Genomic DNA, 16,396 nt, shown 5'->3' with positions numbered 1-16,396 from the left:
ACTTGGCGGACCACCAACACAACGCCGCGAGGACACGACGGCTCTTCAGGAGGGGGTAATGTTAGGTAGAAGCATATCTGAAGATGATTCTTCAGTTAACTGTGTCATTTTAAACACTTGCCGGTTCAGCTGATCCAACGGTCCACGGGACTCCTCAAGTTACTTTCGTCGCCCACCGTTAGATCTATCTTTCCGTTAGAATCACTGTTCACGTTCCTGTTGTTACCGCGAGGCGTTCACCTACTTAACAGCTCCTAAGGGACGAACCCTAAACTCATATGGCTCCGCCGATAGCAATACATATCCCAGATCGGGGTCTCTTTCCTTGATAATTCCCAAAATTCGTCCATATAATCTCTTGCTCTCTACTCGTAGACTATCTAGGATCTGACATGCGGGTTTAGAGCTGACCTTCTCCAAACGTTACCACGGATAAACGGGGCACCAAATTAGTACAATTGAAAATGCTCATCTAAAGGGGCAGCAACAGCCAAAAGAGTTACAAATGGCAAAAGCCAAGACGCATTCAGAATCTGGGCCAATTACTCACAAAAGATACAACAGTCTGGCCAGTGCCTGAAAACCCTAATGCCAACAGCTCAAAGAGCTCCGCTCAATACACCACCAATGTCCCAAACTGCGAGGCATTCGATTCGACCTTGCAATCCCTGTGCCGCTGTCCCAAACTGCTTCCTCCATCTGCTGCCGCTGTCACGAACCGATGCACCTAGAACGAGATCTCGCTGGGCGCGTGGAATGTCCGTCCGCGGCAGATCGCCTCCAGGTTTTCTCCGGCATAGGAGCTGAGCGGAGAAACCTCGACGCCTACGAGAAAAGGGGTCATGAGAAAGGTGGCCATCACAATCTGTTGTGTCTTGCAATGCCTGAGTTGTGATTTAGTGCGGCAAGTTTTCAGGGTACAGGCAAACGTGAGGAATTACCTGTCATGTACAAAGGCACAGAATGGGTCAGGAAGCCGCCAGCAGCGACTACCCATCTGCTGTGGAGTCGGAGCAGCATCAGTTTGGCGCTATCCGGGGTGTCGTACGCTGAGCCATTCGCGTTCTTCACTGGAGCAAATTCCTCTTCACGTAGCACCTGGATTTTCAGATATGCACCAGTGAGCATCTCAAGCTTTTAAACCCAAAGAAAATGGCGGAACAGAAGAAGAGGGAACATAATGGAAATCAAACCTCAAAAAGTGTCGTGGACGGGGAGTAATTGAATGCATCGAATATGAACTGCTCAAGCTTCAGGCCCATTGTATACCCATGAATCGAGGGTATCTTCTTCTGTGCAAGATGATACCTGGCCACCGAATTCCAAATGTCAGGTGCTGCAACAGAACAATAATTTATGCTAGAGCATGTCAATTGCCAAGTAAAATTACTTGCCATGACATGCCTAGGAGATCCTTAAATCACAAGCTGTAGATATAACACTCTTGCTCTCCCAGAAAGATTAAGAGACATAAGCAGCAAGTAGGTAAAAAACTACTACTATAAAACCAGACTCAGGGTTTGGAAGAGGAGGCAAACATAATATGATTTCAGAATCCAAACAAGATACAGAAACACTCACACACTGTCCTTTTCAAGGCTGTTCGCGACTTGATTCAGAAATTCCAAACTGAACATATGCAAGCATACCTGCAAAGAAACAAAGGAATATGTTAGTTTTATGTGTCACAGTTATTGAGGGAAGGAGGGAGCGACAAGCCAATGATAGAAATATACATTGCTCCAACAATAACGAAGGCGTCCTGTTGATTGGTTAATTTCAGTAGTCATAGCCGCATCCATTTCACTATACTCGACCACGGAAAGAGGCCCACCACGACCTCTTTGAACAAATACTCCAACATTCTCTTGTGGATAAGCCTGTTAAGGATATGACACTATCAACAAAGTGCCCAGTATGCTAAAAATGAAAATTGCCAAAAAAAAAACAAGTGATGAACCATGAGAATTTCTTTTTGCGAGCTCGAAAGATATTTGACCTTACCTTCCTAACAACCTTCGCGGCAGAAGATACACCCTTTTCTATAAAGTACCCTAGGAACGTTGGATCTGCAACACGAACCTGCGCATAAGACATCGATTAGCGAATGAGAAGGTGCGGAAATCAGGTAACACCTCAAAAGCGCATGTCCTCACCAATACGTTATCAACTCCGTAGCAATCTACATACTTTACACCCCGTGAAGACATATCGTCAAGCAACTTCTTAGACTTCAGAGCTGTGAGATGTTACAGTTGTAAAAACTAAGCATCAGTATCTAATAGTGGGTAAAATACAACTACTGCAAGATGCATAATAACATCTATGGGAGATTACCGGCATAAACTCCCCCATTTCCATCAGGTGCCTTGGCTACCTGGTTTAAGAAGATCATGTAAGAAATCCAACCATTTAGCATTGCAGATATGCAGTATCAAAGCAGCTTTGCAGGCATCAAATTTGCATTTAAACTCTCAGATCACACACCATGAGTAAAACTTAGAAAACAAATTGCTATAAACTGTAACTTTGCGTCCTGGCCATAAATAGTAGGATGGATCATGAATGAAAAGTTAACGTAAGAGAACATGCAACACGGTACCTTGTATGGCGTCTCCATAATAAATCTGCCATCATCAGAAACACATGGAAGAGTGCCTTGTTGGAAAAAGGTCACCTGCCAAGAAGATATCAACGTTTCAAGCCTAGCTATTAAAGATAACTCTAACTATTGGATTCGACAGTATGCACATGTTTGTTGAATTCCCATGAATATTCAACGCAAAGGAAAACTCTGTACTTGTTCTTACCTGGTCAGCCTCTAAGCCAAAATATTTACGGCTTTCAAAGAATTTGCGTGTGACATCATCAGTAAAGGGGCTGGTCATTATGTACCAGTGGATTGGTAAAGTATTTCTTGGACCTGCAAATTATTTTCAAATCAAGGGTAAGGACGTGAAGTGAAGCAAAGGACAAAGAAAAATCTACAAGCTTGTGATTAAAAGATATTACTATCACTGGACTGAGCAGCCAGCTTTTGAATGCAGAAAATGCGTTCCGCTTGGAGTTGGAAAAGTGATTTCCCGGATGGAAGTCCAATACCTGGAAGGCCAACATGAGGTGTCAAGAGAAAAGCACAATGATCAATATAATATAAGGAGATCAGAATTATCAGGAAATGCAATTCCATACTAGTATGGATGAACAAAGATGCCACGCTGGATATAGTAAGTACATCCATTTCCTTTTGATCAGGAGAGAATGCATAACAGTGATGTACAAATTTATGACATGTGAAATCTACCACTATGGAATTATCAGCAAAAATGGATGAACAAAGATGTATGGATGAACAGTAGTATGGATGAACAAAGATGCCACACTGGAGTAAGTACATCCAATCCCTTCTTCTACAATTTACAACATGTGAAATCTGCCGCTATGGAATAAAGAATTGTGCCAAGAACTACAAACATCACTATGGTGTACTATTTTTTAGTTTTAAAAGAAGAGCATACCACTGCACATATGCAGTCAACTACTAACATACAAGGACTCAGATGGGATCGACTTACTGAAACACCCCTTAGGATCTGAGCTACCAAGCCGAGTCCCCTACACACAAGACACAACACGAAAAGAAATTAGATCATCATAAGCATAATGCTACCGAATGGGCGGTAGAGACTACAGAGATTGCAGTATCAGAAAACAGGACTGGGGGGATTGTATTTCATCAGATTACCTGACCACCAGCCAAAAGGACAACGGCCAGCTTCCCCTCGGAGATGGCTCTCAGCCCCTTCTTCCACCACCGTTCTTTGTCCTCCGGAGACCTCTCCTCCACCCTCGACACGCTGGATTCCGGCACGGGCTCGGCGGGCGCCAGATAGCCTCCTGTGCTTAGCAAGATCACCACATTAGCTAAGAATGCTGATCAAAGGTACACATTGCACAGTGTTCTTCTTCACCGGAATGATGGCAACTTGTTCAAATGAAGGAACTCTGACCTTGTGATCCCATAGAGCGTCGAATGATCCGGTCAATCCTCGAAAGATCCAGACTCTGCAATACAGTTAGTACGCACATTTCCGTCAGTATTCAGTTGGTGTCAAAATGGCAAACAGATGCTGCAAATTTCGATTGAGGTCAGGCAACACCACAATCGAAATGTGCAGCATCTGCAACTGATGTAGATTTGCATTGCTGCTCAAATCCTCATCTTCTACCCCACGAATCTCAGCAGCACTTTCTACTCGAAATCAAACCAATCCAGCTCTGCGTGCAGAATTCCAGCCCACGACCAAATCGACAAGCATAATTCCAACACAAAACCGAAATCTTTCTTTCATGATTAACAATCCCGATGCAGAAAGTAACTTGTTATGCCGAAAAAACCCTCCGCCGACACTCCCTGCGCGAGGAAACAGAAATCCCAGCGCAAGAAAGCCAAATCCGGCCATGAAATCCTGCCGGGAGAGGGCCAAAAGGAGCAGCGCATTGGGGGCCGGTCGGTCTCACCTCGATGTCCCGGACGAGGAGGTCGCGGTCCTCGGGCGAGAGCTCGTCCCAGAGCGCGAAGGCGCCCTCCTGGCCGTAGTCCTTCATCCGCTCCAGCAGCTCCTGCGGCGGCGCCGCCCCCCACCTCCCGACCGGGCCCACCGGCGCCACCGACCCCACCATCATCTCCTTCATCCGCTCGTCCTCCTCCTCCTCGCCGCGGCGGCAGCACGCAAGAAGCAGCGGGCGACGGTGGCGAGGCGAGGGAGATTATGAGCAGGCAGAGCGGAGCAGCGGGCGGTGGCGAGGCTAGAGATCCGTGATTGGGTAATGATCCGCTGTGCCTATGGCCAGGCCAAAAGAGCCAGCTCGGATTGTTCGCCGGTGCGTGCGTGGGCGTGGGCCGCGTAGGTAGCGTGGTGGTGGTGCCGGTGCGTGTGCCGCCGCGCGAGGTGAGGTTATATACCGCGCCCGCTGCGGTGCGGTGCGGTGCGCTGCAGGTGTCTCCTCCCTGGCTTTTGGATCGGAGCAGGTTGCGAACGTACGGAGTACTACAAGGGAAGGGGAGAAGAAGCTACGCAGGATGCCATGGCAACCACGCCATTTGGATGTTTACGGCGAATAATCAATCTACTTGGCTCATAATTTTACTCCCTCATATATAGGAATATAAGTATTTTTTACGGCGAATAATCAACATGTCCATGTCGATGTAATTATTATCACCCTGCAAAATTCCCTTAAAACAAATGATTTTTATCATTTATACCACTAGTTGTGTCTCACTACTCAACTTTGTCATTAAAAGTTTCAATTGCTCAAAAATGCCATCGCTCCATTAGGCGCTTGCTCAAAAATGTCATTAAACACTAGCTGAAAGCACATTTACCATTTTATATGACCAATACACATCCACCCACATGCCAGCTCTCCCTCTATCTCACTATGATTAAGTATGGGTCCCATTTGATCCTCAGTAGCGTTTTTATTTCCCCCTAAAAGTATTTGCTTGCTTACTCGTGAATAGTTAGGCCCACACTTATCATTGTGAGATAGATGGAGCTGACATGCAGATCTAGAGGTATTTTCATCATATAACATGGTCAACAGGTTTGACCTGATTGTAACGGTGTCTAATGGCATTTTTGAGCGAACATCTAACGGTGCGATGGCCTTTTTAGGTCTCTAATGGCATTTTGAGCAAGTGTTTTGTAAACCGGTGGCATTTTTGAGCAGTTGTAAATTCTAATGGTAAAACTGAGTAGTGTGACACAACTAGTGGCACAAATGATAAAAACACTAAAACAAAGATCACCCCCAAAATTTTGTTCAATTCATCCATTTATTGCATGAATAATAGCTGTGGGAGGAGGGGGGAAAGGGATGGCTCCTTGCCTCTACCATAGCGCTGTCAGTTTATCAGGGTTAATGTTGTAGTAAAACATTGTGGTTTATTCTAAATGAAATCGGGGAGAGCTCTCTTTGTCAATTTTTTTACATGAATAACAAAGGGACAATTGCATTTTTGTCCCTAGTTGATTTCTACCCACGGGTTTTGCCCTTATTTTTCGAGCCTGCTCAGTTTTGCCCTTACTTTTTCCACCGAGGTCGTCCAAATGCCCTTCTGTCACGGCTCCGTCCGGTCAACGCTGTTTGACCACGGCGGTGCGTCGTTTTGGACATTTTTACCCCTGTTAAAAATACACACACTCTCTCTCTCTTACATGCGGGACCCGTTGAGAAAAAGACAAAAGAAAAAACGGACTATCTCCTACCTCACCGGAGTGCGTCTCACGGTCGGCGGTCGGTGGCGCTCCGTAAGGGCCGCGGGGGAGCGGTCGGGAGGCCGGGACTCGCACGGGGAGATCCTCATGTATACGATGGAGAGGTAAGGGAGGCCAGGAAGGTCCGGAAGCGAGGGGACGGAGCTCGGTGGCGACGGCCGGAGCACGGGCTACGCAGGGGAGGTATGTCCAGGTCAAGGAACACAATAGGGAGGCGCCAGAAGCTTTGTGGGGACGTCCTGAAGCCCGTGATGTGCGCAAAGACGGCGGGGGCTTGAAGGATATGGAGATCGAGCGGCGACGGCCGGCAATCGGAGGTGGGGAAGATGATGACCAAGTCAGCGATTCCAGCCTCCCTTCGTTGATTCGCTTCGCGGAGATACTCATGGAGTGGCTGTGAACCTCTGAGACACCTTATTGGGGGCACCGGGAAGCAGTTGGCCACGCGGGCGACCAACGTGCCTGAAGTTCCGGCGAGATCCCCCTCCTGGATGTGCACGCGCGCGCCCTCCTAAGGTTCATCGGCTGGGCCACGCGTGCGACCCACGGTTCCCATGCTCCTCCCGGAAGCCTCGCGCGAAGTTCTATGGCCGCACGCTGAGCTCCGGTGGCGCCTCGCCGGCTGCGCTCGTAGTGGTTCCGGTGGTGCCTCGTGGCCCGCGCTACACGTCCGCCCTGCGGATCCCGTGCGCCTCCAGCGCGCGAGGTTCCACGCCCGCAGGCCGAGCTTCGGCGAGCTCCCACGATTGGTCGTGCACGCCGCCGGTGGCCATATGCGAGCCGACATCGTGTCCTTGTCATGGTTTTGCCGGCCCAATTAGTTTAGGCTGATAGCCCAATGCCAAGTGGGCCCGTTAGTGTTAGGTGTTTAGTTTAGTTAGTAGGGGTTAATAGTCCACTGCCAAGTGGGCCTCCACTAGTATTAGGTTAGTTGTTTAAATTAGTCAGCTCAGAAAAGTTGCTCAAATAAAGCTAGCTCAAAAAAAGTTGTTTAAATTAGTTCTAGCATTAGCATGGCCCAGTTTCAATGACATGTGGACCCCAACCCTTAGGTTGACTAGTCTTTGTTGACTGGAGCATCAAGACAGGGGCACAAATGTCCAAAATGGCGCTCCGCCGTGGTCAAACGACGTTGACCGGACGGAGCCGTGACGGAAGGGCATTCGGAGGACCTCGGAGAAAAAACTAAGGGCAAAACTGAGCAGACTCAAAAAGTAAGGGCAAAACCCGTGGGTAGGAACAAACTAGGGATAAAAATGCAATTGTCCCAATAACAAAGGAGTGTGGCACTTTCTCCTCAATTTTAGGTCATGTCAGCTGACTTTTTTATTTAGCCGTCTTCTCCTCCTCCAAGAAAAAGTTAGGGTAAGTGCCTCTCATCGGCGCCGGCGCAGGTTCGCCTCGTCTCCAGTGGCCCTAGGGCCATGGAGGCGCGGTGGATCCTGGCAAGGACCGGCGGGAGGGCTTCGTTTTTAGTCTTTTTTTTTCAATCTTGCTAGGGTTTGTGTCCGGCTCAGGAAGGCGAGACGGCGGCATCTCCTTGAAGATGGAATAAAGGTCTCCCCGCCTAGCCGCTGTTCAGGTGGTGCGTCTAGCATCGTTGGTGGGCGTGTGGAGGTGTGTGTGTGTGTCTCCGACAGATCTATCTTTGGTGGATTTGCTCAGATCTTGTCGTTGTTCGTCTACGTTCATGTGTCTTCGGTTTGGATCCTTCCGATCTATGTTATTTTTCATCGGCGGCGGTTGCTGTTCTGGGGTGCTGGTCCTATGGGGCCTTAGCACGACGATTTCCGAACTGTCTACTATAGCAAGTTGTGCCCAACTCCGGCGATGGAGGGGCGACGACGGCGGCGCGCCTTCGGCTCGCTTCAGTGATTGTAGTCGTCACTAGGTGGTCTATGGATTTGGATGTAATTTTTATTTCTGGTGTTCGTTGTACTATCATGATTGAAGATGAATAGATTGGAAGTTTTCACGCAAAAAGAAAAAAAGAAAGGAACTTTTAATATCCATTTGGTATAAAGTGATATCATGGTGATTGACATAAGCAAGTAAGATACGAATGGACTCAAGTCTAGCAACGGGGGTATATGTCTCACCATAGTCCATACCTTCGACTTGAGTGTAGCCTTGAGCAACGAGACGAGCCTTGTTGCGTACAACTTGTCAATCTTCATCTTGCTTATTACGGAACACCCATTTAGTACCAATGATGTTTTGGTCGTCCTTGGGCTTCTCAACCAAGGTCCACACTTGGTTCCTTTTGAAGTTGTGGAGCTCTTCATCCATAGCATTTATCCAATCCGGATCCTCAAGGGCTTCTTCTACCTTCATAGGTTCAATGCTAGAGATGAATGAGTAATGTTCACAAAAGTTAGCCAAATGAGATTTAGAGCAAGTGATTCTTCCATTGTTTATGTCGTCAAGAATTTGCTCAACGAGATGATTCTTTGAGACTCTTGCTCTAACTCGTGAGAGCTTTTGCTTGGGTTATGGTGGAACATCCTCATCATCATCTCCTTCTTCATTGTTGTTGGCGTCGTCGTTCGCTTATGGAGGTGGAGAAGGAGGTCGAGGTGGATCATCTTGATGTACTTCCTCATTTCCTTCGTCTTGACGTGTTCTACTTGTGGATGCCTCCATGTCAACTTGTGGTTCACCTTGATGTGAAGTAGAAGCTTCCACTTGAATGGACGAAGTGCTCTCCTTCACCCCCGTTGGGCGAATCTTGCCAATAGATAAATCTTGAATTACTTCTGAAGGGTCTTTGTCTCCGGTGAGTAGCTCGTATGCCGTTTTACCAAGAAGCTTGTGAAATAGTCGATTCGTAGCATGACAAGCTGTCTCAACTGCTTCCGCCCAAAAGTGACTGGCATCTTATATTCATCAAGCATCGTGCTTGCCATCTCAATAAAAGTCTGGTTCTTCCTCTCAACAACTCCATTTTGTTGATGTGTGTACGCAGCTGAACTCAAGTGAAATCCCTTCTTCGTCAAGAAAGGTATCCACATTGGCGTTCTTGAACTCTATTCCATTATCACTTCAAACCTTCTTGATCTTCAATTCAAATTGATTTTGGGCCTTCTTGGGGAAGTTCTTGAAGATCTTTTGAACCTGCAATTTGTCGTCAAGAAAGAACACTCAAGTAAATCTAGAAAAATCATCAACAATGACCAAACTGAAAGAGTTACCACCAAGGCTCTTATATGCATTGGGACCAAAGAGATCCATGTGAAGCAACTCAAGTGGTCTTCTTGTGGTCATGGTGTTCTTCACGGGATGACTTCCTCCAACTTGTTTTCCTGCTTGACAAGCACTACAAAGTCGATCCTTATCAAATATAACATCTTTAACACCAAGGATATGATCACCTTTAATGAGTTTATCAAGATTTCCCATGCCAACATGTCCTAGTCTTCTATGCCATAACCAACCTTTAGAAGATTTAGTGATTAAACAAGTATGAGGTTTAGCTCTCTTAGTGAAATCAACAATGTATAGACCACCTCTATGAATACCGGAAAGACCATATCATGATTATCTTGACGGAACACTTGGTAATCTACTTTGGTAAATAGAACATTGAAACCAAAATCGGCTAGTCTAGATACGGAAAGAAGATTGTAACCAACAGATTCAACGAGCATAACATTTTGAATAGAGCTATCATTGGATATGGCCACCTTATCAAGGACAAGTACCTTACCATTGGAGTTGTTTCCAAAAGTTACGTACTTGCATGGACCATCATCTTTGGCAAGCTCACGGAACATGTCTTTGTCTCCGGTCATGTGATCGGTGCATCCACTATCAAGAATCCACTCTTTTCTCCGGCCATATAGTCACGAAGATTTGCCATGAGACTAAGATTTCTCATAGTCTCCACATAGTCAATATCACTTTCTTCGTCTTCATCATAATAACCATGCTCACATCACCCTCATCATCATGCATATAATCATCACCTAGGTCAAGTGATTCGTTAGATTTATGATCATGACCATGTGCAAGTTTAATAATTCTAATTGTCTCTATGATGATGCTACTAATAGTTCCAACATCACCCTTGGCACGCATAATATCACGGAGCTCAAAAAAGCATTCGTCAAACTTGGGATCAGTAGGATTCATTTTATGGAAAGCAATGGACTTTTGAAGAATTTCATTTAGATTTTCCAAATAATAATTTGTAAAGCATTCCTCAAGATAATTCCATATAGAGTATGCGCATTCAAAGGTAGGCAAGCAAACAAGCACATTTCTAGGCAATCCTCTAATGATAAGATCAATAGTCCTAAGATTTCGAACCATGTCAAGATACTCATGGGGGGTTAGGATGCAAGGGGTCAATAGGAGGCACATAGGGGCTAAGAATATACTTGCTCAAATTATATTCATTGAAGATCTCAAGCATTTCGTTTTTCCATGAACCGTATAACTCCCCATCAAGAATAGGTACTCTATGTCTAATACTCCCGAACGTAGACTCATCCATCTTCCTCCAACGGCGATTAAAACAAAGCAATGGAGATCAATGCTTTGATACCAATTGAAAGGATCGAGAAGAGGGGTCTAGAGGGGGGGTGATTAGACCCTTAACAAGTGAAAGTGGCAGTTTTTTAATTCTTCAAGTTAAGGTTGAGTTTAGCATAAGTTAAAGAGCATCCCATACATCTCAAGCATGCATGACAAGAGTATAGGTAGCGGAAAGAGTAAAGCATGCAATTTTCAAGAAAGTAAAGGGATGGGATTGGAATGTGCAAATGTAATGGAGACACGAAGATTTTTGGCGTGGTTCCGATATGTGGTGCTATCATACGTCCATGTTGATGGAGACTTCAACTCACAAAGGGTAACGGCTGCGCAAGTCCACGGAGGGCTCCACCCATGAAGGGTCCACAGAGAAGCAACCTTGTCTATCCCACCATGGCCATCCACTACAAAAAAAGACACATCCATGACATTTTGGGCCGAACGGAAAAAAGTTCAGTCATACTTATGACACTTCTATGACGATAATTGTGACAAAACCCGGTATCATCATAGATGTGGTGGGCTCCTACTTCTATGACAAAAAATCATGACAGAAAATGGGTTTTCATCCTGGGCGGGCCGGAGACGCAGCTGCATGACATTCTTTGGGTCGTTCATGACGGAAAAAACCGTGGTAGAAGCGAGGACGAGGAAAATATCGGGGTGTTCCCAGTTACGGTGGGTGGTTGGGGCCGAGTGATGCACGGAGGTTTGCGCGTTTCTCTCGTACACACACGCATGTGGGTGCAAGGTGTTGGGCTCTAACTGAACCCAAGCGAGGCGTTCGCCTACTAAACCCGAGCGATTGCACTGCAGGCAATGCGTTACTGAACTCGAGCGATCGATCGATGGCTGTTAACTGAACCCGATCGAGTGATTCCTTCGCTACTGCTACTAACTGAAGCCGATCGATGCTGCCTCTCGATGAACAGTGAGCGTTGTTGGGGGGGTTTGGATGAACGGTTCCCGGTGGGGGTTGGATGAACAGGACCCCGTGGTGTTGCCGCTGGATGAATGGACCCTGATCGATCGAGCCGGTTGGGCGTGGATGAACAGGACCCTGTGGAGGGCTGGATGAATAGGACCCCATGGAGGGAAGGTTGAACAGTAGCCGGTGGAGGGCTGGATGAACAGTAGCCTGTGGAGGGGTGGTTGAACAGGACCCCATGGAGATGGCTGGTTGAACAATAGCCGGTGGAGGAGTGCACGGTGGAGGCTGGATGAACAGGAGCCCGTAGATGAACATTCGAAGGTGGAGGCTGGAGGAGGTCGACGGTGGATGAACAGTAGCCCGTGGAGGCTGGAGGAGGTCGACGGTGGAGATGAACAGTATCCCATGGAGTCCGTTTTGTGATACGCCACACCCCTCCCGATGAACAGGACCCCCGCTTCGACCGTAGCGCTCGAACACAAGTCTGTTTCCTCCGTTTTGCGGTACGCCATACCCCTCCCGGCAACAGGACCCCGTTTCGACCGTAGGAGGTCCAACAGAAGTCCGTTTCCTCTGTTTTGCGGTATGCCAGACCCCTCCTGATGAACAGGATCCTGTTTTGACCGTGGTCGATCGAACAAAAGGTTGTTTCCTCCGTTCTACGGTACGCCAGGCCTCGTTTCGATCGGCTATTCCGTCCAAGCCGGTTGGCTCCCGATGAACACGACGTATTCGGTTGCCTCCCGATGAACATGACGCATTCCGTTGCCTCCCCATGAACCTGACGACGATGCAGTTTCTCCGTTCCGACCCAGCCATGTACACGAGCTCTGGCCGTACGTATGCGCGAGTAGGCGTTCGAGACCCCGCCCGTATGTACGTACATGGCCGTATTTACTTTCTTGGATCCTGGCCGTTGTACGTATGTGTACATGCTATGTGCGCGCCTCTACTACGACCCGTGCGTGCCTCTACTACGACACGTGCGCGCCTCTACATTGACCCGTGCACGCCTCTACTACGACACGTGCGCGCCTCTACATCGACCAGTATGTACGTACACATTCGTGACCAGAATGACAACGCTACATACGCTTCGATCAGGTGGGTCCCGACTGTCAGAAACTTCCTTGTGTGCGAAGATATAGCTGGTGGGTCCCAGCAGTCAGGGGGCGAATCATTTTTTTGCCCATAATATGGACGCACTTCCTTGCGTGCGAAGATGTAGCTGGTGGGTCCCAATAGTCAGGGAGGAAACGTTTTTTTTGCAAAATATGGTCTCCCATCTGGTGGGTCCCTACTGTCAGGTGGAGGAATCATTATTTTTTGCATAATAAGGAGGCACTTCCTTGATGCGGCCATGGACCCAGCTGTCAGCCTCTCCACGTATAGTACTCTTCCAAATGGAAGTCGTTCATTGACCACATTGACCAGGCTGCGCCGAGAGCACCAAGTCGGTGGACGACGGTGAGGCCTAGGAAGGGGACGACGCGGAGCCGGGGAAGACGTGGCAGTGGATGCCCACACGGAGAGGAGTACGAGGGTTCATTGGTTCGGCTGTGGTGTGAGGCTGCCGTCGCCGCATGGCCAGACCAGCGGGGGGAATAGTAGGGGGCAGTGAGGCCTCCGCGGCAGCATAGCCGATCACGGAAGGCAGGAGCATGCAGCACGATCGGCGCTACTTTGGGTGGCTGGAGCAAGAAGACCAGAGGTTGAAGAAGCACTACGGCCATTGGATGGACATCGTACAATCACTAGAGCTAGAATCGTTCATATTGACTAAGTTGAAAAAGCCCTCCATCCCCGTCAACTTAGTAGGCCCACAAGTCAGCCACCCACTATGGTGGGTCCCAGCTAGCAGGGGGAGTATTCAATTTTTTGTGCGTAATAAGGAGGCACTTCCTTGTGTGCAAAGATATAGCTGGTGGGTCCGAGTTGACAGCAAGGGGAACATTTTTTTCGTGAAATACAGAGGCCCTTCCGGTGGGTCCCAGCTATCAGGTGGAGGAATCATTATTTTGCACGTAATAAGGAGGCATTTCCTTATATGGGCCCCTACTGTCAGCCTCTTCCGATGGCTGTTGTGTTGGGTAACACGGTAATTTCAAAAATTTCCTATGATCACGCAAGATCTATCTAGGTGATGCATAGCAACGAGATGAGAGAGTGTGTCCACGTACCCTCGTAGACCGAAAGTAGAAGCATTTCAATAACGTGGTTGATGTAGTCGAACGTCTTCACGATCCAACCGATCCAAGTACCGAACGTACGGCACCTACGCATTCAACACACATTCAGCTCGATGACGTCCCTCGTGCTCTTGATCCAGTTGAGGACTGAGTTCCGTCAGCACGATGTGTGGTGACGGTGATGATGATGCTACTGGCACATGGCTTCGCCTAAGCACTACGATGGTATGATCGAGGTGTGTAACTGTGGAGGGGGCACGGCACACGGTTAAGAGAAACTTGTGTGTCTTTGGGGTGCCCCCTGCCCTCGTATATAAAGGAGGGAGGGAGAGAGTCCGGCCCCCTAGGGGCGCGCCAAGTGTATGGAGTCCTACTAGGACTTCCAAGTCCTAGTAGGAATCCTTTCCCTTTTAGGACTAGGAGAGAACGAAAGAGAGAGGGAGTAGGAAAGGGCAAGGGGGGCCGCCCCCTTCCCCTAGTCCAATTCGGACCCATGGGGGGGGCACCTCCCCTTGGCCTGCCTCCTCTATTTCCCGTACGGCCCAATAAGGCCCATTACTTCTCCCGGTGAATTCCCGTAACTCCCCGGTACTCCGAAAAATACGCGAATCACTCGAAACCTTTCCGAAGTCCGAATATAGCCTTCCAATATATCGGTTTTTACGTCTTGACCATTTTGAGACTTATCGTCACGTCTGTGATCTCATCTGGGACTCCGAAAAAACTTCGGTCATCAAAACACATAACTCATAATACATATCGTCATCGAACGTTAAGCGTGCGGACCCTACGGGTTCGAGAACTATGTGGACATGGTCAAGACACATCTCCGATCAATAACCAATAGCGGAACCTAGATGCTCATATTGGCTCCTACATATTCTATGAAGATCTTTATTGGTCAAACCGCATAACAACATACGTTGTTCCCATTTGTCATCGGTATGTTACTTGCCCGAGATTCGATCGTTGGTATCATCATACCTAGTTCAATCTCGTTACCGGAAAGTCTCTTTACTTGTTCCGTAATGCTTCATCCCGCAACTAACTCATTAGTCACACTGCTTGCAAGGCTTATAGTGATAAGCATTACCGAGAGGGCCCAGAGATACCTGTCCGATACACGGAGTGACAAATCCTAATCTTGATCTATGCCAACCCAACAAACACCTTCGGAGACACCTGTAGAGCATCTTTATAATCACCTAGTTACATTGTGACATTTGATAGCACACAAGGTGTTCCTCCGGTATTCAGGAGTTGCATAATCTTATAGTCCGAGGAACGTGTATAAGTCATGAAGAAAGCAGTAGCAACAAAACTGTAACGATCATAATGCTAAGCTAAAGGATGGGTCTTGTCCATCACATCATTCTCCTAATGGTGTGATCCCGTTTATCAAATGACAACACATGTCTATGGTCAGGAAACATAACCATCTTTGATTAACGAGCTAGCCAAGTAGAGGCATACTAGGGACACTCTATTTTGTCTATGTATTCACACATGTACTAAGTTTCCGATTAATACAATTCTAGCATGAATAATAAACATTTATCATGATATAAGGAAATAAACAATAACTTTATTATTGCCTCTAGGGCATATTTCCTTCAGTCTCCCACTTGCACTAGAGTCAATAATCTAGTTCACATCGCCATGTGATTTAACACCGATAATTCACATCTGTATGTGATTAACACCCATAGTTCACATCGCCATGCGACCAACACCCAAAGGGTTTACTAGAATCAATAATCTAGTTCACATTGTTATGTTATTAACACCCAAAGAGTACTAAGGTGTGATCATGTTTTGCTTGTGACAGAAGTTTAGTCAACGAGTCTGTCACATTCAGAGCCGTATGTATTTTGCAAATATTCTATGTCTACAATGCTCTGCATGGAGCTACTCTAGCTAATTGCTCTCACTTTCAATACGTATCCATATTGAGACTTAGAGTCATCTGGATCGGTGTAAAAGCTTGCACTGACGTAACTCTTTACGACAAACTCTTTATCACCTCCATAACCGAGAAATATTTCCTTAGTCCTCACTAAGGATAATTTTGACCAATGTCCAGTGATCTACTATTAGATCACTATTGTACCCCCTTGCCAAACTCATGGCAAGGTGCACAATAGGTCTGGTACACAGCACAACATACTTTATAAAACCTATGACTGTGGCATATGGAATGACTTTCATTCTCTTTCTATCTTCTGTCGTGGTTGGGATTTGAGTCTTCTCAACTTTACACCTTGTATTACAGGCAAAAACTTCTTCTTTAACTGATCCATTTTGAACTCTTTCAAAAAGCTTGTCAATGTATGTATTCATTGAAAAATCTTATCAAGCGTCTTGATCTATCTCTATAGATCTTGATGCCCAATATATAAGCAATTTCATCAAGGTCTTTCTTTGAAAAAATCCTTTCAAACTCTCCTTTATGCTTTCAA

At 46.9% G+C, this 16,396-nt stretch overlaps 1 protein-coding gene across 1 annotated transcript; it reads right to left on the bottom strand.

Annotated features, from left to right (window-relative positions):
• Positions 1-449: 449 nt before the first annotated feature.
• LOC119365374 (UDP-N-acetylglucosamine diphosphorylase 1-like) lies at positions 450-5,043 on the bottom strand. Its single transcript, XM_037630989.1, has 15 exons — positions 4,522-5,043; positions 4,011-4,065; positions 3,746-3,897; positions 3,576-3,615; positions 3,013-3,102; positions 2,811-2,923; positions 2,603-2,677; positions 2,338-2,377; positions 2,157-2,239; positions 2,005-2,082; positions 1,737-1,880; positions 1,582-1,649; positions 1,194-1,308; positions 942-1,098; positions 450-825 (listed from the first exon to the last, which is right to left on the bottom strand). The coding sequence occupies exons 1-15, from the start codon at positions 4,693-4,695 to the stop codon at positions 728-730; spliced, it is 1,482 nt and encodes a 493-aa protein (XP_037486886.1). The 5' UTR covers positions 4,696-5,043; the 3' UTR covers positions 450-727.
• Between the last annotated feature and the right edge of the window lie 11,353 nt (positions 5,044-16,396).

This window comes from Triticum dicoccoides, chromosome 2B (assembly GCF_002162155.2).
Source record: "Triticum dicoccoides isolate Atlit2015 ecotype Zavitan chromosome 2B, WEW_v2.0, whole genome shotgun sequence".
In the NCBI taxonomy this organism is placed as follows: Eukaryota; Viridiplantae; Streptophyta; class Magnoliopsida; order Poales; family Poaceae; genus Triticum; species Triticum dicoccoides.
Note: the sequence above shows the minus strand (reverse complement) of the source record. Positions and strands in the feature narration are given on the sequence as shown.

Bases quoted from the DNA above. Each gene is read 5' to 3' on its own strand.
- LOC119365374 (XM_037630989.1), bottom strand. From the start codon at position 4,695: ATGAAGGAGATGATGGTGGGGTCGGTGGCGCCGGTGGGCCCGGTCGGG. The intron at 2,924-3,012 runs GTAATATCTTTT...AATAATTTGCAG, and splicing joins GGCTGCTCAGTCCAGTGATA to GTCCAAGAAATACTTTACCA. The intron at 1,099-1,193 runs GTTTGATTTCCA...CTGAAAATCCAG, and splicing joins CGTCCACGACACTTTTTGAG to GTGCTACGTGAAGAGGAATT.